The sequence below is a fragment of the Alexandromys fortis genome, unplaced genomic scaffold, assembly GCF_014885135.2.
Source record: "Alexandromys fortis isolate MF-2015 unplaced genomic scaffold, M_Fortis_MF-2015_v1.1 scaffold_92, whole genome shotgun sequence".
Taxonomy (NCBI): Eukaryota; Metazoa; Chordata; class Mammalia; order Rodentia; family Cricetidae; genus Alexandromys; species Alexandromys fortis.
Genome location: NW_026067972.1, coordinates 5,431,020 through 5,458,235, shown reverse-complemented (window position 1 = coordinate 5,458,235; position 27,216 = coordinate 5,431,020). Strand labels below are relative to the sequence as shown.

The window sequence follows — 27,216 nt, the reverse complement described above, 5'->3', positions numbered from 1 at the left end:
GTATGCAGTGTTCTGCCTACATTTATGCCTGCATGCCAGAAAAGGGCATCAGATCTCATTACAGATGGCTGTGAGCCACCATATGGTTGCTGGGAATTGAGCTCGGGACCTCTGGAAGGGCAGTCAAGTGCTCTTAATGGCAGAGCCATCTCTCTAGCCCTCAATTGTAAATATTTAAAAATCAAGTCATAGCATCATTTGTTCAAAGGTGTATTAGTTAGTTTCTATTGCTGTGAAAAACCACCATGACCAAAACAACCTTCTGGGGAAATGGTTTATTTTCGCTTATAGCTTATAGCCCAGCCTGAAGGGAAGTCAGAACAGGAACGCAAGGCAGAAACCTGGAGGTAGAAGTTGATGCAGAGGCCATGGATGAATTCTGCTGATTAAATTGTGCATCTTGCTTTTTTTTTTTTTTTTTATACAACTTCGCACTCCTGTCCAGGGTAGCACTACCCACAGTGGGCCGGATTCTCCTACATCTCTTAGTAGTCAAAAAAATGCACTGCAGACTTGCCCACAGGCCATTCTGATGGAAGCAATTTTTTCGCTGAAGTTTCCTCTTACATAACTATTATAAGTTTTATAATGACCAAACAGGAAATAGATGAGAAAACTTCTGAGCTCATGACTGGATATAATAGGGAATGACATGATGAGAAATACTTTTATTGGGATACTGGATATTATTGTACATTGAATTTTTTTTTTTTTTTTGAGACAGGGTTTCTCTGTGTGTAGCTCTGGCTGTGCTGGAACTTTTTCTGTAGACCAGGCTGGCCTTGAACTCACAGAAATCCACCTGCCTCTGCCTCCTGAGTGCTGGGATTAAAGGCGTTTGCCACCACCACCTGGCTTTTCTTTTCTTTTTTAAAAATTACTTATTTATTTTTGGTGGAGGGCTGAAGAGGAAGTCAGAGGTTCTGGGGATCGAAGCAGGCGATCAGGACTGGCGGCACCTTTACCTGCTGAGCCTTATTGCTAGCATCTTCATGGGTAGCTAAACCAGCTCCTAAGGTTTTCTAACGCATAGCAACAGGTTTTAGTAAGAATCAGGACATGGATGGGCTGGGAAAAAGTAGCTCAAGGTTAGAATTATTGCTTAGAATAATCAAGGCCATGGCAGGTTTGGGTCCCCATGAATGAGAAGGGAGGAAAAAAAAAGGAGAAAGATGCCCCAGTGGCTGATGGAGATTGCTGACAAGCTGACAACCTGATTGATTACTCAGACCCACAATAGTGGAAGGAGAGAACCAACTCTTGAAAGTTGTCTTCTGACCTCCACACGTGTGAGGTGGTACATGTGACACACACATACACTAATAGATGAATAAGATAAAAAACTAAGAACACACGAAAGTTGATTATGTAAAAATTTAACAGGTTGATGGTCTTCCGGAAAGTTTTTTTGTGCACGCTGCAGACAGTAGAAGCAAGCTAGAAAAAAAAAAACTCAACAAAACAAAAAAGATAAAAAAGAAAAAGAAAGGACAGAAAGATAAGAGGGTTTTTTTGGGTGGTGTGGGGAACAAGAAGGGAGATGTGACCAACATACATTTTTTTATATGTATGTTGTTTTCGAAGAATAAATCCAAATATCCTTTTAAAAAAAAAGAAAAAGCAAGGTCTTAAGTCTTCAGCCAGGATTTCAAGGGAGCCCCACGCCGCCTCTGATCCTGAGCGTCAGACACCCTACCTGCGAGCGTGTCCAGTAACCCTAGGAAGTTTGAGCCTATCTTGCCCCGCCCCACTATCACCCCGCCCCGTTGCCTCCTGGCCCCGCCCCACCACCCTGGGAACGGACCTCCGGTCCCCGTGGGCCCCGCCTCTTCCGGCCCGCGAGGTTTGATTCCCTTGGCGGGCGGAAGCTGCTGGAACTTGAATCCCGTAAAGATTCCCACCGACTCCTTTCTGTTTCAGCTTTGCTGGGTTCTGCGGCGGCTGCTTCGACCTTCCGTCCGGTTCGGTCCCGCCGAGCCTGCCGCCCTTCAGGTCAGTTCTACCGCCCGCGAACCGGGCTCTGAGCCGTGGGGCGCAGCCGGGAGACGGAGCTTTCCCTGGGTTCCGCCCACCACTGCTGGTCTCTGAGAACTTCTAGACTTTTCGACCCAGGGTTTTCACAGGTGGTGGTTGCTTCTTTTTTTTTTTTCTTTCTGTCGTTCTGAGATGTAGTCTTGTATAGTCCAGGCTCGTCTCGCTCTCACAGTAGCCAAAGCGGTCCCCGAATTCTGGATCGGGGAATATAGGCAGGAGCTCCCCACACCATTCCTGGCTCCCGGAGTTTTTGATGAAGTTGGCAGAGCGTTTGACACCCAGGAGGCTGCCATAGATGGGAGTTAACATTTGTTTCAGTGCTCCTGACTGTCCGCAAAAGCGGTTCAGAGAAGGTCTTTGGGATACTTTACCGTCGTTCAACTAAGTTTCCTGGGGTGCTCCAGTTAAAAGGGAAGCGTGTGGTTCCCGTTTTCAGAGTCCAAATCCTTCCTCACCTTGCACCTTCTCAATCAAAGCAAGAAGCCGGAGACGCACATATTGTCTAGTTTTTTTTAATTTTTTAATATTTATTTATTATGTATACAATATTCTGTCTGTGTCTATGCCTGCAGGCCATAAGAGGGCACCATTACAGATGGTTATGAGCCACCATGTGGTTGCCGGGAATTGAACTCAGGACCTTTGGTAGAGCAGGCAATGCTCTTAACCTCTGAGCCATCTCTCCAGCCCCAGAGACGCACATATTGTAAGGGTGCTCCGAGGCTGTAGCAGTAGCTGGAGCACTAAGATGGCTCCTGTCAACGACACTGGAAAGGAACAGGGAACCTTCTCAGAGAAGGCGTCCCAGGGCAGCAGACTCACACTAGGGTGAGGTGAGTGGGTGTTTTAGTCTCACCTTCGGTAAATTTCTGTAGTTAGTGGAAATCTAATAGGAGGAAGGGCGGGGCTTCCTAGCGGCCTGTAATGTTTAGAGGCTTAGAGTCCCTGTTTTCGTTCACGATTGGTGTGAGAGAAATCGAAACAGCTTTTGATTGCACCTTCATGGAAACAGTGGGTCTTTCCTGCCAATCTGTTGTGAACCAACAAAATGGATGGATTAGTCCATAAATGCTTTTCGGAATGAATGCCTCTGCAAAGGCGAAGGAAGGAGTCTACTTAGCTGTATTCTAAGGTCAAACTATAAGCCCTTCTGCACTCCCATTTGAAATGACCAGATCAGTGTCTCACATGAGGCAAGTTCATGTATCGTGTAGTACGTGATAGCATGGCCCAAATTACACAGTATTAGTAGCAAAACACCCTCAGTGTGTGTAGTCCATGCTGACCTGGAACTCACAGAGATGCATCTGCCTCTGCCTCCCAAGTGCTGGCATAAAGACATGCCCACAGTGTTTTATAGTTTGATCACATCTCTCGGGATCTAGCGGGTGCCTTGTTTCCTCAGAAGTTTATTGTATATACTCCATTTCTTCTATTTCACCACATCCAGAGGGGCATTCAGATACCGGACTGAGAGTCTGGTTTCCTTTCACACTAGGTCAGGCATCTCCAATCACAAGGATTTCTTTTTTATATCCCAGTTTCTAGAAGATAGAGATCAGCTTTATACCCACAACACGTAGAGGTAAAACATAGTAGATATAATCACTAGTTTTCTTTCTCTTTCCTTCCTTCCTTCCTTCCTTCCTTCCTTCCTTCCTTCCTTCCTTCCTTTCTTTCTTTCTTTCTTTCTTTTCTTTCGACAGGGTTTCTTAAATAGCTCTGGCTGTCCTGGAACTACCTTTGTAGATCAGGCTAACCTAAAACTCAAGAGCTCCTCCTGCCTCTGCCTCCTGAGTACTGGGATTAGAGATATGTGCCAACACCATGCAGCATCCCTAGTTTTCTTAATAGTAGCAAAAATGTCGTTCCCTGGATTTAATAGATATAATCCAGTACCACAATGGTGTTGCTTAAAGACACAGTGATTTGAGGGATGAAAGTAGGCAGAAGAAAGGTTTTATTATTTGTGCAAGGCAATCTCTTCCTAGGAGCTGGAAGTTTAAAACGCCTTTGGGAGAAATCTGTGAAGAAGTTAATTACGAGCCAAGCCAGGTGGTACATTGTGTAATCCTTTGTGTGTGTGGTGGGATTAGGCAGGAAGTGTGGAAGGTCAAAGCTGCCTGGGCTATGGAGAAAATATAAGACTGTGGGGATTGCAGACCCAAGTCTCCATGCAGAGTTTGCTACCCTACTTTGTAGCAGACGGCTCTCAGTCAGATTTATATCTCCCAATTCCCCCATTTCCTTTCTCTTGCTTTCCCCCTCCTCTTTGAACAGGATCCCAGGAGTTACTGAGCCACGTCTTGACCTCTAAACTGCTAGTATTTCTTGTCTTGGAATTCCTTTATTCTGGGTTTCCATTTCTTTGGAGGATGTTGTTTTACTTTGTTCCTGAATTTGTTCTATGGGCAAATGGCCATTAAGAGATTTCTGAGCTAATGAGGCAATTAAGCGTATTCCTTAAAAGTCTGGCCTGGTGAGATGTGGTTGTGGGCAGCAGAGAACAAAGCTGTTCTGTCCTCTCACCTCCACATGCGTGCTATGGCATGTGCACACCCATGTACACATTACATTTATTAGATACACACAGTAAGTATAAATTTGAAAGTTAAAAACACGTATGTATGTGTCTGCATGAGTGTGTAGCATGCTGGTGCCTGCAGAGGCCAGAAGAGGGTGTTGGATCCTCTGAACATGGAGTTACAGGTGGTTCTAAGCAGTCTAACATGGGGGCTAGGAACTTAACTTGGGAGAGCAGTAAGCACTCTTAGCTGCCAAAGGCCTCTCCAGTCCTTCCTGCTTCCGTCCGTTGTAATATAGTGTCTTATGTGTAACCCACGCTAGTCTGGAACTTCAGATCCTCCTCTCTGGTGTCCCCAGTCCTGGGATAGTAGGCAGGTATCAGCATACATGGTTCTGCTTTCTTTTTTGGTGGTGTCTTCGATTGTATAGAAATTCTGAACACACACACACCCCACACACACTTTAGTTTTGTTGATTCCAGTTGATCTGAAACTGTACACCAGGCTGGCCTCAAGATTCAGAGTAATCCCAAGTGCTGGGATTACAGGTGTGTGCCCCTGAACTCAGTGTTGTTTTGCTTTTTGAGGAAAGGTAGTTTTTTGATTTTTTTTTTTTTAAAGCTTTGTTTATTTACTTCCTTGGTGTATGCTTGGATGTGTGTTCCAGGACATCAAGGCTACACAGAGAAACCTGTTTCAAAAAATGTGTGTATGGGGGAGATGATCTGGTGATATTTCTTTTATTGTTCATTGTTGATGTAAAAGTTTTTCCTGTTTTACAGATTCTTTTTGTCAATTTGAAGAAACTTTCAGTTGGATTATGAAAGATTATGATGAACTTCTCAAATACTATGAATTATATGAAACTATTGGGACAGGTAATTGTTAATTTTTTTCTTGGAGGCAGAGTACAGATAAAATAATTGGATGTATGGTCTATTTGGGTTGTTATGAGCTTTTTAGTATAATTGATGTAGCTTAAATTTTTTCTACCTAGAATTAAAAAATTTAAATTTATTTTATCATTATTGTGTGTGTGTCTGTGTGTATGATATGTGTGGGACACGCATATCAGCCTGCATGTAGAGTAAGAGGGCAGCTCTGAGGAGTAGATTCTCTTCTTCCACCTTTATATAGATTCTGGGGCTGGAAGAGAGGTTGCCAGGCCTATGTGTCAAGTGCCTTTACCTGACGAACCATCTCGCCTGATCCTCTACCTGCTTTAATAAGCAGAACAGGACAAGGGTGGACTATTAGAGAAAGCCTCATAGGTCATTGAGCAGGAACATTTGACTTCTAGTGTAAACAAAAGAGTGGAGTGGTGGCGGTTGAGCTAAGGCGTGGTCTGACCTCCTTGTCTTGGCATTGGGCGGGGAGGGCAAGGACAGAGGTGAACAGCTGTGGGGAAGCAATTGCAGTGAGGAGAGTGACCCTGGAGGTGAAGGCAGCGTGGTTAGAATGGTGGGGTGAAGCTAGCGAGGCAGTTACAAACATATGATAAAACATGCAAAGTGCACAGATGTTCATGAGAACATGAAGACACAGTCGTGCGTTGCCTGCTCAGAGAAGACGCGGTAATTCCTAGTCAGTACTGTTCCTTTCCCCCAGGGAAGTCGTTGGTGTGTTTCCCCCAGGTAAGCAGGTAGGATTTGCTGATGAGTTGTACGCGGACTGCTAGAGAAATGAAGTTCCACTGGGAAAACAGTGGGAGAGACTGTGGAAGAGGCTATCAGAAGCTTCTTTTTGAATGTATTAACATCTTTCAGATAACTAGAGCTGTTTAGCACTGACCCAGTTTTAAAACATAATTGCTTGCCTTCATAGTTTTTTTTTTTTTTTTAATGTTTTTTGAAACAGAGTTTCTCTGTAGCTTTGAGCCTGTCCTGGCACTTGCTCTGTAGACCACGCTGGCCTTGAACTCATAGAGATCCGCCTGCCTCTGCCTTTCCAAGTGCTGGGATTAAAGGTGTGCACCACCACTGCCTGCCTACCTTCATAGTTTTTAAGCTCAGTGAAGTTTTATATAATTTGTCTTCAGTTTCAGTAACTTTATATTGTATTCTAGCGTGTTAATAAAGTTTAATTCCAGCGTTAACTATAGAGTCTATTTCTTCTTTTTAGAAAAGACTTACTATATTTATATGTGTGTGTGTGATCTGAGTGTGAGTAATGTGTGTGTGTGTGATCTGAGTGTGAGTAGTGTGTGTGTGTGTGTGTGTGTGTGTGTGTGTGTGTGGCTGAAGAGCCCAGAAGAAGGTGTTGGATCCTCTGGAGCTGGAGTAACAGGCAGTTTTGAGCTGTCTGCTGTAGATTCGGGTAGCTAAACTCTGGTTATTTGTAAGAGTGGCAAGCATACTTTAACTTGCTAGCCATCTCTCTAACTCCCATAGAGCATATTTCTAAAGAGTGAGGTTTTTTTTTTTTTCCCTTACGTTTTAATCATATATTCTTTATTTACTGTTCATGGTAGGAAAGCCTCCATCTAGAGCAGAGGTTCTCAACCCTACCAATGCTGTGACCCTTTATGTTCCTCATGTGGTGGTGACCCCGACCATAAAATTATTTCATAACTGTAATTTTGGTAGTTTTATGAATTATAATATCAACATCTGTGTTTTCTGATAATCTTAGACAACCCCTGTGAAAGGGTCTTTTGACCCACAAAGGGGTTATGACTCACAGGTTGAGAACTGCTGATCTAGACACATTGAAAAGAATCTGTAGTCATAGCTATTGGAAATGACAGAAGAAAGACAAACTTCTCGGAAAATGATTCGAAAGAGCCTTTTAAGAAATCTGTGCTTATTCATCTTTTTGTACTTAGGTGGCTTTGCAAAGGTCAAGCTTGCCTGTCATATCCTCACTGGAGAAATGGTAGCTATAAAAATCATGGATAAAAATGCACTAGGGGTAAGTTTGAAATTATTTCTTTTCCTTAATTACACAAAATGATGGGCTCTACTGTCATATTTTTATATATGGGAGTTATAGTCCATTGATCATTTATCCTTCATGACATTAAAAAAGTTACTTTGAGTCAAGGTTTCACTATATATAGCCCTGGTCTTTTTTTTTTTTTTTTTTTTTTTTAAGATTTATTTATTATGTATTTGGTGTTCTGAATGCATGTGTCCCTGCAGGCCAGAAGAGGGCACCAGACCCCATTACAGATGGTTGTGAGCCACCATGTGGTTGCTGGGAATTGAACTCAGGACCTTTGGAAGAGCAGGCAAAGCTCTTAACCACTGAGCCATCTCTCCAGCCCCTATAGCCCTGGTCTTGAACTTACTTTTTGTCAAGATTGGCCTTCAACTTGTGATCTTTCTGCCTTAGCTTCATAAGTGTTAGGATTGCCAGTGTGTGTCATCACACCCTACCAAGAAATGTGTATATCTTTTCATATGTCTATATGCATGCATATGTGTGGGCACATGTGTAGGTATGCTGTATATATCTTTTCATATGTATATATGTATGGCATATGTGTAGGTATGTGTACATGTATATATGCCCATGCGTGTACAGAGGGCTGAGGTTGATAGTGGAAATCTTCCTTGATTGCTTTCCACTTTATTCTTTTTTGAGGCAAGGTCTCTCAGTCAGACCCAGAGCTTGCTGATATGGCTAGTCCTGCTAGACAACCTCCTGTGGGGATCCCATCTCTATTCTGAAGCTGAAATTCTAAGCAAGCCGAGCTGCCATACCTAGCTGACATTTATGCGATTTCTGGGGACCCAAATTCTAGCCCTCTTGCTTGCATAACAAAATGTAAAGATATGGAGACTCAAGAGATGGCTCAGCAGTTAAGAGCACTTGCTGAACTTTCAGAGTACGCAAGCTCAATTCCCATCACCCATGTTCAGCATTCACAACCATGTGTAGCTCCAGTTTTAGGGGATCCTACTCCTTTGACTTCTGGGGACACCATAGTTATGTGCACATACCCACATGCACACACAAACTTACACATAATTAAAAATAGTGATAAAATTCTTTTAAAAAGCTAGAGATGGTTCTGTTAGTAAAGTATTTGCTATGTAAGAATGAGAACATTGCCTGGTGGTCATGGCACACACCTATAATCCCAGCACTTGGGAGGCAGAGGCAGGTGAGTCTCTGAGTACGAGGCCAGCTTGGTCTTCTATAGAGCAAGTTCCAGGATAGCCAGGGCTACACAGAGAAACCCTGTTTTGACTACCCCTCCCCCCACCATTAAGAACATGAATTTGGATCCCAAGCACTCACATAAAAAGCCGAGTGGGAGCATGGTTGCTTTACACACCTATAATCCCAGTGCTGGCAAAGTGTGTACCATCTAGACTGATTGGGGGCACCGGGTTCAGAGAAAGACCCTGTCACAAAAAAATAGATGGGTAGTGATTAAGGAAGACATCTAATGCTGACCTCTGGTCTCTGTATGCATCTGCACACAGGTGCACACACCTCTACACCTCATTTATAAGGTAAAGACCTGTGTATTTAAAGTAATCTGGATCTAGACATGGTGGCACACACTTATAATCCCAGGACTGTCAGAAGTAGGAGTTCCAAGTGCAAGGTCAGTTTGGTTCACATAGCAAGTTCAAGGCTAGTGAAGGTCATATGAAAAGTACTTCTATAATTCTTTTTGTTTGTTTGTTTTGTTTTCCGAGATGGTTCTCTGTGTAACAGTCCTGGCTGTCCTGGAACTTGCCTCCATCTGTCTCAGCCTCCCAGGTGCTGGGCTAAAAGACATGGCCGCCACTGCCTGGTTTAATTCCTTTTCTTTACTCGAGACTCCTTTCTTGTTCTTTAATCCAGACTGACCTATAGCTCACTTTGTAACCGGTTGGCCTCAGGTTTTCAGTCCTCCCCAAGCCTTCTGACTGCTAGGATTGTATCCAGGCCTTCTAGTGGTATTTCTGTACTTGGTTTGTTTGGCATGGCCACCTTCTTCACGGTAGTTCAGACTCTTTCAGGATTGTGGGCATTGTGCTCTTGACGACACCGTCAGTTTGCGTTTTGTCACTTGAGGAGAACAATATAAAAGGGGACATGATTGAGTTTTGTTTCGTGGTTTGCGTTCAGGATCCACTGCTTTGGACTGGAAGTGAGGTTGACTATTGTAATGGTTTGAGCATGTGCCTCAGTGGAAGCCAGGAAACAGAGAGCATGCCTCTGCTAACGGGCTTCTCCTCTGTCCCTGTCCCCCCCCCTTCCCCAAGCCTTGGCTTTTTGAACGGTGCCACAATGCTCAGTGTGGGTCCTCTCTGAGTCCTCAGGCACTCCTAAGTGTGGGCTTTGCTAATCTCTACTCATTCAGACTGACAAATTGTCACTCACATTGAGCTTGCCTTCATAAAATTCTCAGAGCACTGATTTTGTAATGATTTCTGTAATTTTGAGCAGCGTGTTTTAGAGCTATTGATAGCTTTTCCTTCCTCCTATTAAAACTGTTGATATTGATGGTTGGGACATTTTCCAAGAAATTTGTTGCTTATCTGAACTGCTGTTTTGTCAAACAGAGTGATTTACCCCGAGTCAAAACTGAGATCGATGCCCTGAAGAATCTGAAACATCAGCATATATGTCAGCTCTACCATGTGCTGGAGACAAAAAACAAAATATTCATGGTTCTTGAGGTTAGTGGTGGGTCCCAGGCAGCCAAAAGTGTTTGCTCGCTTTTTCAGTAGTTGAGAGAGAATTACATCTTCTTACCTGAAAAATTAGAACTAATGTTTGCTCTAGTTTCATTTCTATTGCCTCTAAAATAGTCCTCGTAAGAAGTAGCTCAGAGGAGATGGGTTAGCCACAGTCCAGGGTCCCGGGAAGTCAGTGCAGCACAGACTTAACAGAGTGGAGAGAAAGAAGGAAATGCTTGTCTGCTTGTGCTCAGCTTGGCTTCCCCAGTCTCATACAGCTCAAGACCCCTGAGTAGGGAGTAGTGCCACCCAGAGTGGACTTCCCACATCAATGAACTTAATAATGATAGTCTGCCACGGACATGCCCACAGGCCAACCTGGTATAGACAGTCCTCACTGAGACTCCTCCCAGGTGACTCTAGGCTACTTAAGTTGATAAAGCTAAGCCTTAAAATGATTTAATGGTTCTTCCACTTTCATGTAGGTTCCTGGGATCAAAGCCATCTCGCTGGCTCTTTTTGTGTCTCTTATTAGTATATATCACTATACATATGTTTCACTGCGACATTTAATGCATATATATTTATGTATAAGATGTATTTATGTTTGAATATTTTGCCTGCATGTCTGTGTGTGTACCATGTGTGTATCTGGTGCCTATGGAGGCTACAAACTGTTTTGGATCTCCTGGGGCTAGAGTTATAGATAGCTTTGAGATGCCATGTAGGGACTGAGAAATGGACTTAGGTTGTCTGGAAGAGCAGCCAGTGCTTTTAACCTCTCAGCCATCTCTCCAGCCCCTTATATAATGTTTTTTGACCATATTAATCCTCTGTTACCTTCTCTCTGTTATCATGGGTCCCCTTCCTCTTCTCAACTATCCCCGCTTCTACTTCCATGTCTTTTTTTTTTCTTTTGAATTTTCTGAGGGTTGCATATAATAGTGTGGGTGCCTTACAAGTGGCTACATCACTGAAGAAAATGTTTCTCCTCACTTATCAATCATTAACTGTATAAATCCTGGAGAGAGGACTTTGTAAGCCCTTCCTCTTAATTACTTGTTGTATGCCTCCTACATTTACGCGTGTGTGTGTGTGTTTTGTGGTGTGGTGTGTATGCATATGTATATGCGAGTATGTGTGCTTGCGTATGTGCACGTGGAAACTCAAGAGTGTCTTTTTATATTGTTTTTTCCATTACTTGTTAAGACAGGGCCTCTCACTGAACCTGGAGCTTAGTGTTTAGGGGAGGCTGGTTGACTGGGAGCCCTAGGATCTGCTGGTCGTTACCTCGTTGGTGCTGGGACTTCAGATGTGTGTTGCCAGCTGCAGGCCTTTATGTGGGTGCTTAGGAACCTGAACTCAGTCCTTATGTTTGTTCAGCATGCACTACCCACAGAGCCATCCCCAGGCCCCTAACGGGCTCTTTGTGAGAGATTGAAAATCGCTCGTCTTTGGACAGTGACCAGCAGTAATTACTGAAGAAACAATAATTACTGCTGCTTTTCAGTTTTGATTTTAGATGACTGTACTAAATGTGAGTACATTAACTTGAGAATGAGTTTTAGTACTTTGTTATAAAAATATAAAGCCCTGAGTGAGCTTTTGAAAATCACAATGGTAGTCGGCTTGACTTCTGTTTATTGCTAATAAAACTGCTCAAGGGAAGAATTATTTTTCTCCTTCCTGGAATAATTAGTGAATTGTTGGATCCTGAGAGTGTAGTTTTAGATATGCTCACTCAGTTCCCTGGCCTTACAGTTGTGCTAACATTGACTTGAGTATGTTTTTACTTTCTATGCTGGGAAGTGATTCTGTCAGCTGTAACTGTGATCTTGCTCTTAAAGTACTGTCCAGGAGGAGAGCTGTTCGACTACATCATCTCCCAGGATCGCCTGTCGGAAGAGGAGACCCGAGTCGTCTTCCGTCAGATACTGTCTGCAGTTGCTTACGTGCATAGCCAGGGCTATGCCCACAGGGACCTCAAGCCAGTAAGTGGCCCTGTCACAAATGCTCACCTGAGAGTTGAGTGTGGTCCGCCTCTTATTTCCAGGTATCCATGTGTTCTGCTAAAAACCCGCCAGTTTGGCTCCTTGGTCGTTTTGTTTTGTTCAGAATCTGTCACATTCCTTTTTCTTTCTTACCATTCTCTCACCTGGCAGCTGTGTGTGACATGGGATGCCTTTGGAATCAAGATTTTATCCCTCGGCACGATGTACCATTGGGCATTTTCCATTCAGTGTTTTGTTTTTGTTTGAGACAACCTCGATCTATATAGCTCAGGCTGAGAGACTCCTGTTTTAGCTGCCTAAAATGCTGAATTATATTCCTTTAATTTCAAACCACTTCTCTGTAGAAGGGAGCAGTTCAGTAGGATTGACAGATTCTAATTTTAAAGGACTGATGAAAAATGTGAGCAGTCTTCTAGTCTTTAGGCTCTAATGTGACTGATATAACTGAGTATGTATTTAAATGTAGCTTCATCAAAAAGGTCTGGGACCTAGAGTAGGTCTGTGGCAGTGTTACCACCTTTTCATGTGTTTAATACCTCAGTCTTCAGTCTGAGCTCTGTTTAGTCTTAAACTTACTTTGGCAGAAATTGTCTTCACTTGTAGTTTGCCTCGGCGTACTAGGAGGAATGGTTTTTCCTCCTTTATCTTATTCTTTGAAAAGATCTCTTACTGAGCCCAGAGCTTGCTATTTTGGCTAGACTGTCTGGACAGTGAGCCTCAGGATACTCCTCTCTTTGCCTCCCCAGTGCTGGGATTAGAGAGGTGTGTGTTGTCATGCCTGGCTTTTTACATGGATGCTGGGTGTCTGAATTTAGCTTCCTCATGTTTACAGAGTAAGCACTTCACCTACCATCTCCCTAGGCCTCTCTCTTTTTCATTCTTTTTGTGATTCTAGGACCTTGGGTATGCTGGGAAAGTGCTCTTTCTCTGAGCACCATCTCCAGTTTCCTCCCCTCCCCTCCCCTCCCCTCCCTCGTCCCTTCCCCTCCTCCTCTTCCCTTCCTTCTCTCTCTCTCTCTCTCTCTCTCTCTCTCTGTCTCTGTCTCTGTCTCTGTCTCTGTCTCTGTCTCTGTCTCTGTCTCTGCCTCTCTGTGGTGGTAATGGTGGTGGTGGAAACAGGGTCTCACTTTGTAGCCCTGGCTGGCCTCAAACAGATCTGCTTGCTCTGCCTCCTGAGTATTATTAGGGTCAAAGATATATGCTTATCCTCAGCTCTATTTTTTTCTAATCTTTTCATTAGGTTTCAGTGATTTAACTTATATTGGATCTCAGCTTCAAATTAAAACAACTAAATCAGTTTTAGAAATGGTTAAAGGTGGGATGTGATATAAGGAAATCAGAATACAGTTAACAAAATATCTTTGTTTTCCCAGGAAAATTTATTGTTTGATGAATATCGTAAATTAAAGCTGATTGACTTTGGTCTCTGTGCAGAACCCAAGGTAAGTGCAAAAATAAAAATACACGTATGTCTGTCTATAAGTGTACCTGTTGGTGTTATATTGCACTGACTTTCACTTAATCTTTTTTTTTTTTTTTTTTTGGGTTTTTCGAGACAGGGTTTCTCCGTAGCTTTGGTGCCTGTCCCGGAACTAGCTCTTGTAGACCAGGCTGGCCTTGAACTCCCAGAGATCCACCTGCCTCTGCCTCTCGAGTGCTGGGATTAAAGGCTTGCGCCATCACCGCCTGGCTCACTTAATCTTTATTGAACTTAGTTACATCCATTTTGAAAATTTTATCCTTAGCACTGGTAGTTTTCTAAGTTTGCTAGATAATTCTGAGATGGAGTCAAGATTGTGAGCCAGCACTGTAGGTCAAGGATTTGTCCCCAGGGACAATTGTAATGCCAGGCAACATGAAGCCATTATACTATGAATGCTAAGTCATGTGTTTGCAGTTTGCGTATGTTGCCACTAGGTGCTGCCTTGGTTCATTTGTGTAGAAGCTGGGTATTTGGTGTGTATCTAGTTTTTATTACACAGAAGTTCTATAACTAAGGATTGATTCCCCTTCTTTGTGAAAGAAGGGGGAATGGATGGCCATGGGCTTCTATATTTATTCCACTTGAAATGCCCCTCATTTGCATTCCATAGGTAAGTCCTGGTGTTCTCTAGCATAACTTCTCTGAGGTGACTTTGAACCTCTGTAGCAGGTCTCCTGTGTGGCTGCTTGTTGGAGGCTTCCTTCCGGGTTCTCTAATGATGGCACTCCATTGCTAAAATGAGCTGTCTACACTGATTAAGAACGTTGAAATTGCAGGCTCCTCTCAGGCCTTTGTAGTCCCGTGATGATTTCCTGCCCCTCAGCATTAGCAAGGGGAAGCAGATTTTGCCTCCTCAGTTTTGAATGTCTGGTTCTTTCTGATTCTTCTCCCACTGGTGTCTATTCTGAGATTACCAGTGGAGGCTTGTGTCTGGGAAGCAGATGATTCAGAAGGCAGTTTCTTTTTTTTTTTTTTTTTTTACAGACATAAAGCATATAAAAACCATCCTTTGACGGGCAGATAAGTTGCATTCTCCATAGGAGGTGGGTGGGGATGTTTGTGGAAGACTCCATTAGCTTTTTTTAAATGACTGCTACAGCTCCAACTCACAAAGACACCATCCAAGAAAATGGGGGTGGTGGGAAGGATGGCCTCAGCCTCTGTGGGTCTCTCACTTCTGGGTATGTTTCATTTGTAAACAAAATCTTTTTTTTTTTTACTTTGAAAAATCTGATTTTATTTTCTTAATCAAAAAGAAGTATATTCGTGTTAAATTTAGAATATTTAGCTTTCCATTGATCTCTCAAATACTTGCCAGATAGACACTAACAGTGCTCAGAACTGTGAAGTTAACATCGAATACCACATTTTCTAAGAAATCCCTCAAGGCATTGGTAATTTTAATTCAAAATTCAAAAAAGGAACTTTAGCATTGGAATTCTAAGCGACAATGGTGTAAACAAAATCTTTAGGTTTCTAGGTCTTTGCCCCCTGTAGGGCTCAGCACAGGAGTGCAGCAGCAGCTTCATTTTCATAAGGCCTGTGCCTCTTTGGAGGGCAGAAGAGGTTGACAGATCACCAGGTAAGGCGGTGATTTGCCTTACCACAGGGTCTGAAGGATAGATTAGGATAGATTAGCAATGTCTCCTACTTACCACTTGTTTCTTCCTGTGAACAAAAAGGAAGTTGTTCTGCATTTGTAAAGATTAGGTGGTGGCGCAAGCCTTTAATCCCAGCACTTGGGAGGCAGAGGCAGGTGGATCTCTGAGTTCGAGACCAGCGTGGTCTACAAGAGCTAGTTCCAGGACAGGCTCCAAAACCACAGAGAAACCCTGTCTTGAAAAACCAAAAAAAAAAAAAAAAAAGATTAGATGTTAAAGATAGGGACTTGAATTCGGTGAGTATTTCTTGAATACTTGGGTGTAGGAAATCATGGGTGCTTGGATGGATGTGAGGTTTATTACTATGCAAATAAATATTTAGGGGAAGTATGGACTTGATATGACTTAACTAAAGGGAAAATGTTGTTCATGTGAGGTTGGGTGGTGTTGAAAATCCAGAGAATCACAGTTGGCATATGTGCGTGTACATATACACAAAGAGCATTTGCAGAAATCTCTTGATTATTTGGAAGAGTTTTTTTTGTTGTTTATTTATTTGTTTTNTTTTTTTTTTTTTTTTTTTTTTTTTTTTTTTTTTTTTTTTTTTTTTTTTTTTTTTTTTTTTTTTTTGTGACAAGATTTCTCTGTGTAACCTTGACTGTCCTGGAACTCATTCTATAGTCCAGGCCTAGGCTGGCCTCAGACTCAGAGATCTGCCTGCCTCTGCCTCCAAAGTCCTGGTATTGAAGATGTGTGCCACCACACCTGGCATGGGATGGTTCTTCATCTAGCCTTTCTTTGAATTCAAAAGAGAAATTTTGTCAAAGTTTAATGTTTTTAATGTTTATTTTTATCTTTTTGAGACAGGGTCTCATCTGAACCCAGACTGGTCTCAAGCTTTCTAAGTAGTTGATTCTGGCCTTGAACTCCTGGTGCTCTGCTTACAAATGTACACATCATGCCTAACTTGAGACTTACTATTCTTCGGGGCCATAACTAATAAGTTTCATTTTTTGTTATGGTAGGGCAACAAGGACTACCATCTACAGACCTGCTGTGGGAGTCTTGCTTATGCAGCACCTGAACTAATCCAAGGCAAATCGTATCTTGGATCAGAGGTAATTGTTCCTGATGAGTTTGGGGATTTTTTTCTGTCATCCTCATTACAGTTGCTTTTTGTATAAAGTGTGCTGTAGTTTGAGGCAGGGTAAGCTAGGTATGGCCCAAGGCTATGGTGGCACACCCAGTTTTCAAAGACTTTTATTAGCACCGAAGAAAAACAAAACTGTCCTTCAAATGTCCTTGCTCAGAAAGCCTGGCTTTGCCTCCTTTGCACTTGACCCTTCAAGTTTTAGGCGGCCCCTCTTGTTCTCTGGAGCTCAGGTGTTGCTGGCATTAGTGTTGTAAAGAAATAAACCATGACTTTTCAGAAGTTCAGGAGTTGCTGGGCTGAACGTCTCCTCTCTTGCATTCACTCTTGTATAGCGGGGATCTTTGGAGGGGAAACAGCACAGGTGCGAGCTGGTCCCAGCTTTCTTTACCTGCAGAATCCACCTTCCTGTGGAACATCTCTGGGGAGAAGTGCTATGTGGGAGGACTTTGGAAATACCAGCTTGCTTAATTTGGAACAGGGATAGCTGGGATTTTTGTATATTTTTAGTGAATTCATTTTCATCTCAGATTTAAAGTATTGTACAAAAATAGAATTAAGAACTTTGGTATATTTTTATTTAAATTTGTATTTATTTATATTTTCCTCTATTTACTTTTTTCTTAGAACATACATATTATGCAGATCCTTTTTTAAAACCATATGAATGTAAACTGAGCATCATATCCCTTCATAACTATTTATGTACATTTTATTATTTTTAATATATTGTCTCTTTTAAAAAGATTCTTTACTATATCTATTTTGTGTGTATTTTGGGGCAGCGAATGCCACAGTGTACATATGGAGGTCGAAGGATAACTTTCAGCAGTTAGTTCTGTCCTCACCATTTGGGTTCCAGGCATTGAACTCAGCTTGTCAGCCTTGGTAACAAGTGCCTTTACCTGTGAAGTCATCTTGCCAGCCCTGTTTTGTTTGTTCTTTTATTTTAAATGAGCCAAATTTTTAATTTGTCCATTTCTTGTATTTGAAGTGCTCTTCCATGACCTCTTGGCCTGAGATTCTTTGCTGTAGTCCTTACCCACTATATAGCTTTATGGGGTATCATAGTTGTATTTGTTTAGTTTTTTGCTTTCAGTAACTTTAGCTTGATTTGGTGCTCAGCATAAAGAGCCTTCATCGTCTTGACATACACAGGGATATCACAATTGGAAACAGACACAGAGAGATGAGCTTAGAGCTGGGCTTTCATGGATGAGTGTGGTCATGAACATCTTCTAGAAAGCCGTCCATTACACCTTCAGCAGCAGTGGCTTTTGGCCATGGCGGTGGGGTAAGGTGAAGCTGAATCTTGAATGCACTTGAGTCCCTGCCTCTGGGAGACTTGGCAGTGGCAGGGATAATGCTTATTTATGTACTTATTCGTTCATCCATTTATTTGTTTAGGAAGCGGCAGAGAAAATACATATTTATTTTGGGAGGATAGTGTATTGAATCTGCTGCAAGAGGGCAGCAGCCTGGGCAGTAATTGGAGTACTGCCTGTAGCTTTATATATGTGTATTTCCTGGAGGTCAGGAGGGGCCTTTTCTTTTTATAGTGTACTGGAGATTGAATATGCTAGCACTACCTTCCAGAATGGAAAAAACAATATGGACTTACTAGATTGAGTTATAGATTATAATTCTTGTAATCCAATAATGGCTGTCTCACAACAGAAAGGCCAAGAATCTAGTAGTTGTCCTGTCCATGGTGCAGGGTGTTTTTGCAGTCTCAGTCTGGCGGGTGTTGGAATCCTGACGATACTGGATAGAACAACAGTCAGCAACAGGATAGACACCTTTGTCAGTGAGAGTGAGACTGAGCAGCAAAAAGCAAAAGCTTCCTTCTCCCACGCCTTTCTGTGTAGGCTGCGACTAGCAGGTGTGCGCCAGACTTAGGCTGGGTCTCCCCACCGCCAATATCTGATCACACAGCTGCACCTTGGTTTTAGTGTTTCCACAGTAGTCAAGTTGACAACCAAGATTAGGAGCTGTGACTAATAATGTGGCATTATTGTTGGTCAAAGCCAAGTACTGCTTGAATAAATAGTTACTGCTCAGGACTCATGAGACTCAAGGATGTCTCAGAGCGATGTAAACTTCCTTCTGGAGTTTAGGATTTGTAGTGCTGTGGTGCCACCCTACATGTTGGAAAAATCAACCACTGAGTTTTATTAAGATCTCTCTATGTACAAAGGATTTTACAACACAGCTTAATTACATTTGCAGATGGCCAGGAAGTTTTCAGACATCTCTCTACATGTTTACGTAATCTTTATATGTAACCTTAAGCCCCTGGTAGCCTTAAAACTGTCTTTGAGAATTAGAGACCTGGCTTCATTTCCTTATCATGGCTCAGTTTCCACCCAGTTAGGAGTTATTTTTTATTCAGTACTAGCATGTGGCTAGAGGACTATACTGAATTCAAAGCCAGGAGGTCTTCCACTCACTGAGTCAGTGACTTTGGCCTTTCTGGGCTTCGTGTTCACTCTCTGTAGAATGAGCAAGTTGAATTGGCTGGTTCTTAGTTCTCTTCCAGCTTTGTGAAAATTCTGTGATTCATTTTGTGTTCTTTCTTTTTTTTGAGATGTATTTTAATGCTATTTTTTCCCCTCTTAGGCAGATGTTTGGAGCATGGGCATCCTCTTGTATGTGCTTATGTGCGGATTTTTACCGTTTGATGATGATAATGTCATGGCTTTGTACAAGAAGATTATGGTGAGTAGTGTGGGTACAGAATTTCAGAATAAAAGCTGTCTGCGCTGCTTATTGTATTTTCCATGGATTAAAGTACCAAAAGACAGATACAGTCCAGGCTGTTAAAAGTTAAGACTGTAGGTGTTATTTGGCCATGGTTAAAAGGAATGGAGTTGGAGGATGCTTTTTCCTTCCTTCCTTCCTTCCTTCCTTCCTTCCTGTCCTTATTTCTTTTTTTTAAATATTTATTTATTATGTATACAATATTCTGTCTGTGTGTGTGCCTGAAGGCCAGAAGAGGGCGCCAGACCTCTTTACAGATGGTTGTGAGCCACCATGTGGTTGCTGGGAATTGAACTCAGGACCTTTGGAAGAGCAGGCAATGCTCTTAACCACTGAGCCATCTCTCCAGCCCCTGTCCTTATTTCTTACAGGTTTCTAAGGATCTTTCTTTCTTGCGTTCTCTCTCTCTATCTCTCTCTCTCTCTTTCGGAAAACATTCTTGTGAAATTACCTTAGATGTTAATAGTAGACCACCTATAGATTTAAAAAGGAGCTGGGTGATAGTGGCACACGTCTTTAATCCTAGCACTCAGGAGGCAGAGGCAGGCAGAACTCTGTGAGTTCGAGGCCATCCTGGTCTACAGAGTTAGTTCCAGGACAGCTATGGCTACACAGAGAAACCCTGTCTGGGGGTGAGTGGAGGGGAGAATGAAGGACCTCGTCAAATATTGATAATAAAATAATACTTAAGCTATGTTGTTAAGTGGACTGGCAGGATGGTGGGCAGGAAGAAGTGCTTCCTGGAGCCTCCAAGGGAAGTATTGAACTGACCCCTGAAAGTTGTCAAAGTTGTCTTCTGACTCATACTTAAACACCACTTCACTAATAATAAATAAAATAAAAATTTAAAAAGACACAGTGCTAATTGAAAAAGCAAGGCACAGAGCCTTGTATAGCATATCGTCATTCTGAAAAACACAATAAAGCCCAGCGTCTTTGGCAGGAAATACTAGAAGCTGATGGCTGCTGCAGTCTGTGGAAGAAAACTGGGGTGTGGGGGGGGGAGTGGTCTTTGCTTTATGTATCTCTTCAGTTTGAATCATGTAAAGGTTTTACTTCTGGTTCCCTGCTTGCTCTGGCTAGTACTTCCTGTACTGTGTTAATAGAAGTGATAGAAGTGGTGAAACTTAGCAACTCTTGTTTTTTTTTTTTTTAATACATTTAAAAAATTTTTTTTATTATGTTTCATCTGTGTGAGGGTGTCAGATCACCTGGAACTGAAGTTACAGACTGTGAGCTCCCATGTGGGTGCTGGGAATTGAACCCAGGTCCTCTGGAAAAGGAGACATTGTTCTTATCAGCTGAACTATCTCCCCAGCCCCCACCCCAAATATATATACATACATGGTTTTATATAGCCTAGGCTGATCTCAAAGTTTTATTTTTAAATTTCAGTTATATACTTGTTTGGGGGCAATGCCACTGTGTAAGTGTGGAGGTCAGAAAACAATTTGTGGAATGATTACATTTCTAAGGTGTCTGAACTTGAGTTGTCAGACTTGGCAAGCACCTTTCCCTACTTGCTCAGCCATCTCACTGGCCCCAGGTTGGTTGGTTTGTTTGTTTTTGTGTGTGTGCTTTATGTTTTTTTTGTTTTTGGGAAAGGGTTTCATTCGCTATGTAGCCTTGGCTAGCTTGCTATGTAGACCAGGCTTGCCTCAAATTTACAGAGCTCTGTCTGCCTGCCTCATCCCTCCGGTGTACTGGGTTAAAGGCAGACACCACCATAGTTTGTAGTCTTACACCATAGTTACACCAGCTGAGGTTTGTAATTTTGAGGTGACGTCTCATACTGTATCCCAGGTTGTCCTGGACTTCCCTCTGTAGCCCACGTTGGCTTTAATCCCCACAGTCCTTCTGCTACACTCTGTTCTGAGTGCTGAGATGGCTCTTAGTCTTAGAGGGAAAGCTTTCAGGGTTTTCCTATGGCATATGATGTAACCCTAAGGTTTCGTTATGTTGAGGTAGTTCTTGTCTATCCCTTTTTTGTCAGGTGCTTTTATGGGGTGCTGTTATTTTGCCATATGCTTTTCTGTATCAATTTAGATGATAATGTATTTTCTTCTCATTTGTAAAGTTTGTTAATTTGATTTGGTTTGTTGAACAGTCCTCAGACCTTGTAATAGAGACTGTATGGTCCTGGTGTATATAATCCTTTTAATGTGCTGTTGAACTTGTTTTGCGAGGATTGGTACTTTATGGATAGGCTGGTACATTTTTAGTGAGCTGTTGTAGAGAGTGGGAGGTAACTGTACCAGCCAGCTGTGAGTCTCTGTAGGTGTACAGAAAAAGGGCTCTCTGTTTTGGAGCTGCACTGAAATCTTTGTGCCTCCAGCATGCACTTTAGACTTTTTGTTGAAGTTTTGTTTTATATATTTTTTAAAATATCTATCATCTATCTATCTATCTATCTATCTATCTATCTATCTATCTATCTATCTATCTATTTTCTAAAAAATAAAACAATCATTTATCATTTTTCATTTTACATACCAATCCCTACTTCCTCCCCTCCTCCCCTTCCCTCCAGCTATCCTCCCACCCCACTCCCAACCACTCCTCAGAGAGGGTATGGCACATTGCTTTGGGGAAGGTCCAGGACCCTCCCTACTACGGCTAGGCTGAGCAAGGTATACATCCAAAGAGAATGGACTCCAAAAAAGCCAGTACAAGCAGGAGAGATAAATCCTGGTGCCACTGCAGTGGCCCCGCAGTCTGCCCCAGCTATAGAACTGTCACCCACATTCAAAAGGACTAGTTTGGACCTATCCTGGTTCCTTCCCTGTCCAGCTGTGTTGGAGGAGGGGCTGCTTGTTGCTTCCTGGCTGCTTAGTCCTGAAATAATCACACAGAAACTGTATTATTTAAATTACTGCTTGGCCCATTAGCTCTAGCTTCTTATTGGCTAACTCTTATATTAAATTAACCCATTTCTATTCATCTGTATATCACCATGTGGCTGTGGCTTACTGAGTAAAGTTCTGGCTTCTGTCTTTGGTGGGGCTATATGACATCTCTGACTCTGCCTCCTTTCTCCCAGCATACAGCCTAGCTTTTCTTGCCTAGTTCTGTTCTTCCCTGCCATATGCTCAAAGCAGTTCTTTATTCATTAACCAATAAAAGCAACACATAGACAGATGGACTTCCCACACCACAGCTGGAGTTGGTGAGCTCTCGTTAGCTCAGGTAAACTGTTTCAGTGGGTGTACCCATTTTAGTCTTGATCTCTTTGCTCATATTCTCATTCCTCCCACTCTTCAACTGGACTTTGGGAGCTCAGTTGAGTATTCCGCTGTGGGTCTCTGCCTCTATTTCCATCAGTTGCTGGATGAAGGTTCTGTGGTGATATTTAAGATATTCATCAGTCGACTACAGTGCAAGGCCAGTTCAGGCCCCCTTTCCTCTATTGCTTAGGGTCTTAGCTGGGGTCATCCTTGTGGATTTCTGGGAATTTCTCTAGTGCCAGGTTTCTTGCTAGCCCCATCAATCAAAATATCTCTTTCCTTGCTCTCATCTCTGTCCTTCCCCCATCTTGACTATCCCGTTCCCTAAGTTCTCCTCCCCACTCCCCTTCTACCCTCGTCTTCCCCTTCGGCCCTTCCTACTCCCCCCAACTCCCATGTTCCCAGTTTTGTCAGGTGATTTTTTCTGTCTCCCCTTTCCAGGTGTACGTGTGTTTTTCTTAGGTTCAGCTTGTTACTTAGTGAAGCTGTGTTTCCTGCTGTCACTGCTCCTCCAAGGGCTTGGCGCCTTCTGTCATGTAGGCTGTATGTCTTGTTGAGCTGGCACATGGTTGCCCAAAAAGAAAGAAAATGCTTGCTGCATGTGTGTCTTACTCCTTTGTCACAAGAATAACACTTGGCATCTGGGAGCTGTGCTGATTGGCTAGGTTTTGTAAAAGAAGACAGTTTCTGTTATGTTTCCTTCTGTAGTGGAGGAAGCAAAGGTAGAGACTTCATTAACTTCCTCAGGGTCTTATGGCTGCCTGAGCCCAGAGCCCTTCCTCATAACTACGAGTCACGATTTCTCAGCTCTGTAGTTGTTAGTCTACAAAAATCACTGGCACCAAGAAGAGACATGACTTCCACATCAAGCTTACGTTTGCACCTATTGACCAGAATGTGCCCAGACATCCCTTCATATCAGGTTTACCATGGTTACAAGTTCACTTTCCTTGTTCCCATTAGGTGTTGTTATGCGTCAGCTTTTTCCGTGACGGGATGGCATTGCGTCCTGACTAGTTCTGATTTTGTTCATCAGTATTGTTACAGCGTTCCGGTAGTCAGTAATTTCCCAAGTCCATTCCAACTCTGTAGCTCTGAATCCCTTGACTCTTGTTTTATGTTTTCTTAGTGTTATGTTGAAGTTTTGAATTCTGCTGCTTCTGTCATGTAATAATTACTGCCACTGACAGTTGACATTGTGCCATTAATATTTCTAAATTGTTTAAAAACTGAATGGGCAGGACATGTGGTGGAGCGTGTAATTCTAGCCCTTAGGAGGAGGAGGAAGTCACTCGAGGGTCAGGAGTTCAAGGCCATCCTCAGCTACCGTAGTGAGTTCGAGTCACCCAGGACTACATGAGACCCTCTCTTAAAAAAACAAAACAAAACAGTAAAACAAAAAAGGACTGGAGATGTAGTTCACTAGGTAGAGTGCTTGCCTACCATTCATGAGGTCCTGGCTTCTATCCTTAGCATTTTATTAATTTGGAGTGGTGGCACATGCCTGTGATCCCAGTGCGTGATAGAGGCATATCAGGAATTCAAGGTCATTCTTGGCTACACAGTGAATTTAAGGCCATCCTGGGCTGCATGAGATCCTGTTTCTCCCACCCCACAAAAAAATGGAACTCTCTTGGCATTGTTTTTTGGAGGTGCCATCCATCTCCTTCTCTGCATCATGGCTATCCTCAGACCTCTTGTGAAGCCCAAGATGTCAAAAGAAGGACCAAAATGTCCATCTGGCACCGTTTGCACTGCAGTGATGCAGTTAACACACATGGTGGAAACCTGGCAGCGCTGGCAACAGGTCCAAGGTCTGCATCTTGATGCTTTTGGTGTTGGTTATTGGAGAGACAAGAAAACAAAGCACGTGCTAGCCAGTGGTTTCCAGATGTACCTGGTCGGTGGCTTGAGGGAACAGACTCTTAACTGTGTTGAGATTACTCAGTTTTCCTCCAGGAACCCCAAAATCCATTGCAGGAAAAGCAGTTCAGTGGGCCATCCGAATCAGCAGTCCTGGGGCCAGGCTGTGTGGTGAGACAGACTAAAGGCTGTGTGCATACTTATTTGTAGTTAATACAAAAGCAAGACAGCAGGAAAAGTACACTGAGCAGTACAGGCTCACCTGAGGGTTTGCCTATCCTGTTGTAGGCTGAATTCTATTCAAACTACCAAGATTTTATAAAAATAAGTGATGGTTCATAGTCTGTGGAAACCAAGTTACATTAGGTCCATGATGTTCTTAATTTACTGACTTGACTGAGATTTGCTGTATTTTTGCCTTTCTGGATCTTAGACTACTATGCTGCTTGCTTTCCTTTGCTGTTTTGCAAATTCACATTCACATGGCAGATGTGGCATTAACACTATTAAATATTAATATTGTTTAATCAGTATATTTATTTATTTATTTGGAGTACACTAGTAGATCTTGAATAAATCTTTTGGGAGTTGGAACTTACCTTAAAATAATATGAAAGTGTTCTGCTCTAATGGTAAAATCCAAGGTTTTATTTTTGGCAAACTGAGTGCCTTTGCAGCGGCATGAATGAGGTAGAAAATACCTAATTCTTGTTTGGTAGAATTTGGCCTTCCTAATTAATATTATTTACTAATACGTGCATTCTTTCTTTCTTCTACTCTGAATTTATTTTTTAGTTTTTCATGTATTTGCAAGTTGAAAATTGATTCAAATTACGATTTTTTATGCATTATTGTGGAATTTAATTTCACACATTATAGATTTTGAAATTTATTGTAATCTTGGCTCAGAACTATTGCTCCGAGTCGCAGTGTAATACAGTCTGCTGGTTGAATCTAATTAAGGTGTTGTATCACTTGCATACAGTATGTATCTGCCTAGAATTTTCTAAAAATTCTCACTTGGGACTCTTACATCCCACAGGTCTTGACTGAAAAGCTCAGCAGTATTTGACACACTGTGTAACTTACTTAGGAGGCGGGCTTTGTTTATCTTTTGCATTTGTTGATGATGTTAACCAAAATGCTGAGCTGTCATTTTCAGCATGATTACTTAGGGATTGTGTATCAGTCTTAGTAAAGTCATCTGTTTATTTGCTATCACTGTGTTTGAAGACAAGCATGGCCATACTTCAGTTCTAGTACACACACACTAGTCTATGTAATTTAGAAGTTAGAGTTGGATAGCCTGAAGGTAAAATTGCTTATCCGTTGTTACTTTCAACTTTAAAGGAAATGAACAAGCCGTCCCTTTATGAGATTATATTTTTATAATTTTTATAGAGTTGACTATAGTGCTGTCATTGTGTATTGAAGAGACTGCCTGCTTTTCTTAGTACCATGTGCAAAACGAACCATTTCAAGACTGCTGGAATCCCCAGGATTATTCTTTGCCCATAGACCTTTCTCCTCCTCCCACTTGGCTTTCATCTCCTGTTGCTCTGTTCTCGTTTGCAAGGTAATCACCCTTAAATAAAGAAGCAGGGTTTAGGGGTGCAGTTCTGGCTCGCACAGGGCCTTCTGTGGAGGTGCCCTCCTCAGCAGCATTGTTCCCTGAGGTCTTTTCCGTTTGCTCTTTGAATGTATATTTTACTATTCAAATCACCCCTCTCTGTACTTGTAGGCTTCCTTTAGCACAGCGCAAGAAGCACTGTCTGCTTCTCGTTCCTTTTCTAGCCAGTTAAAACATTTTGCTCTGTGACTGGTTTTCAGCCTTGGCTTTGTTGTTGATACTTGGGATGCGGTCCTTCTTTGCTGTGGTGGTGGCGTGCTGTAGTACTGCAGTGTGCAGCAGCATTTACGGCCTGACTTAGAAGTCAGGAGTACCCCCAACCCTGCATGCTCCTGCAAAGCACAGGGCGTCTACTAAAAAGTTCCTCATGCTGGCTGTGTGGTACATGTCATTTGGAGTATTCCTACTTTTAGCTAAGTTTTTGTTTGTTTGCTTTTTTTTTTCTTTTGAATGTTAGTTTTAGGGCATAACATTTCTTTTACTTTGGTAGTTATGAGCCTGTTTTGGAGTATCAGAAAAGCAGGGAACCTGGAACCAGACCTCTCCTTGGGAGGCCGCTAGGAGGTGAGACCCTAACTGAAGCTGTAGGTGAACTTGAGGGTGGTGGCTTAGCACCGCTGACTTACTCTCCCACAGTGGGAGTGGGCACCAGCCCAGCATCGAGGGGTGAGGGAGTAAGCAGCAAAGTCTGTAGCTGTTAGCGTGGGGAAAGGCCACCCAGAGCTAGCCCACAGAGTCTGACCAATGAGTGACCAGCAGGGGAGCAAGTTCCGATCAGAAACTGAGGTGGGCTGTGACCATTTGATAAGCAGGTAAGTAGATGAAGCTCTTCTTTCTGTGGGACCTTGACAAGAGCAAGCTGAAGCTTATGAGAGGCAGGCAGATGGTCTGTTTGCTGAGAGCAAATCCAGTTCCTGGGCATACTCGCTAGAAGCCTTTGGCTAGGAGTTATGAAATACTCAGTTATGGGAGGGGCCAGTGAGAGGTCCACCCCATATTACTGGAGAGTTGGCAGCAGCATCTAAATCCCTCCTTCCTTGGAATAAAAATTGGGACAAGATAGCACTGAGCCTTCACATGGGGTTCAGTTGGCTATAGCTAAAGGCCAGTAGGGAGAAATAAATTAGAGGCTTCTGACTCAGGCAAGCATTAACATCCCCCACCCCAAGCAAGGTATAAATGAGTGGTCTCTCTGTATCACATTGAAGACCAAAGAGAAAGGGAATGAAAACTTTGGAACTCTGCTTACCTCTTTAACATAATAGAAAACCAGCCTGCCATATAGATTGTTTTTTTTTTTTTTTTTTTTTTTT

The 27,216-nt window shown here is 42.6% G+C and overlaps 1 protein-coding gene across 2 annotated transcripts in view; it reads left to right on the top strand.

The window, feature by feature from the left end:
- Positions 1-1,845: 1,845 nt before the first annotated feature.
- Positions 1,846-27,216, top strand: part of Melk (maternal embryonic leucine zipper kinase) — a 74,529-nt gene continuing 49,158 nt past the window's right edge. For both annotated transcript variants that reach the window (XM_050156092.1, XM_050156093.1), the window contains exons 1-8: positions 1,846-1,992; positions 5,342-5,437; positions 7,384-7,469; positions 10,064-10,180; positions 12,028-12,171; positions 13,566-13,634; positions 16,302-16,394; positions 19,046-19,144. In XM_050156092.1, coding sequence (XP_050012049.1) covers positions 5,380-5,437; positions 7,384-7,469; positions 10,064-10,180; positions 12,028-12,171; positions 13,566-13,634; positions 16,302-16,394; positions 19,046-19,144 — 666 coding nt within the window. In that variant the 5' untranslated portion in view covers positions 1,846-1,992; positions 5,342-5,379. The remainder of the gene's footprint in view (positions 1,993-5,341; positions 5,438-7,383; positions 7,470-10,063; positions 10,181-12,027; positions 12,172-13,565; positions 13,635-16,301; positions 16,395-19,045; positions 19,145-27,216) is intronic.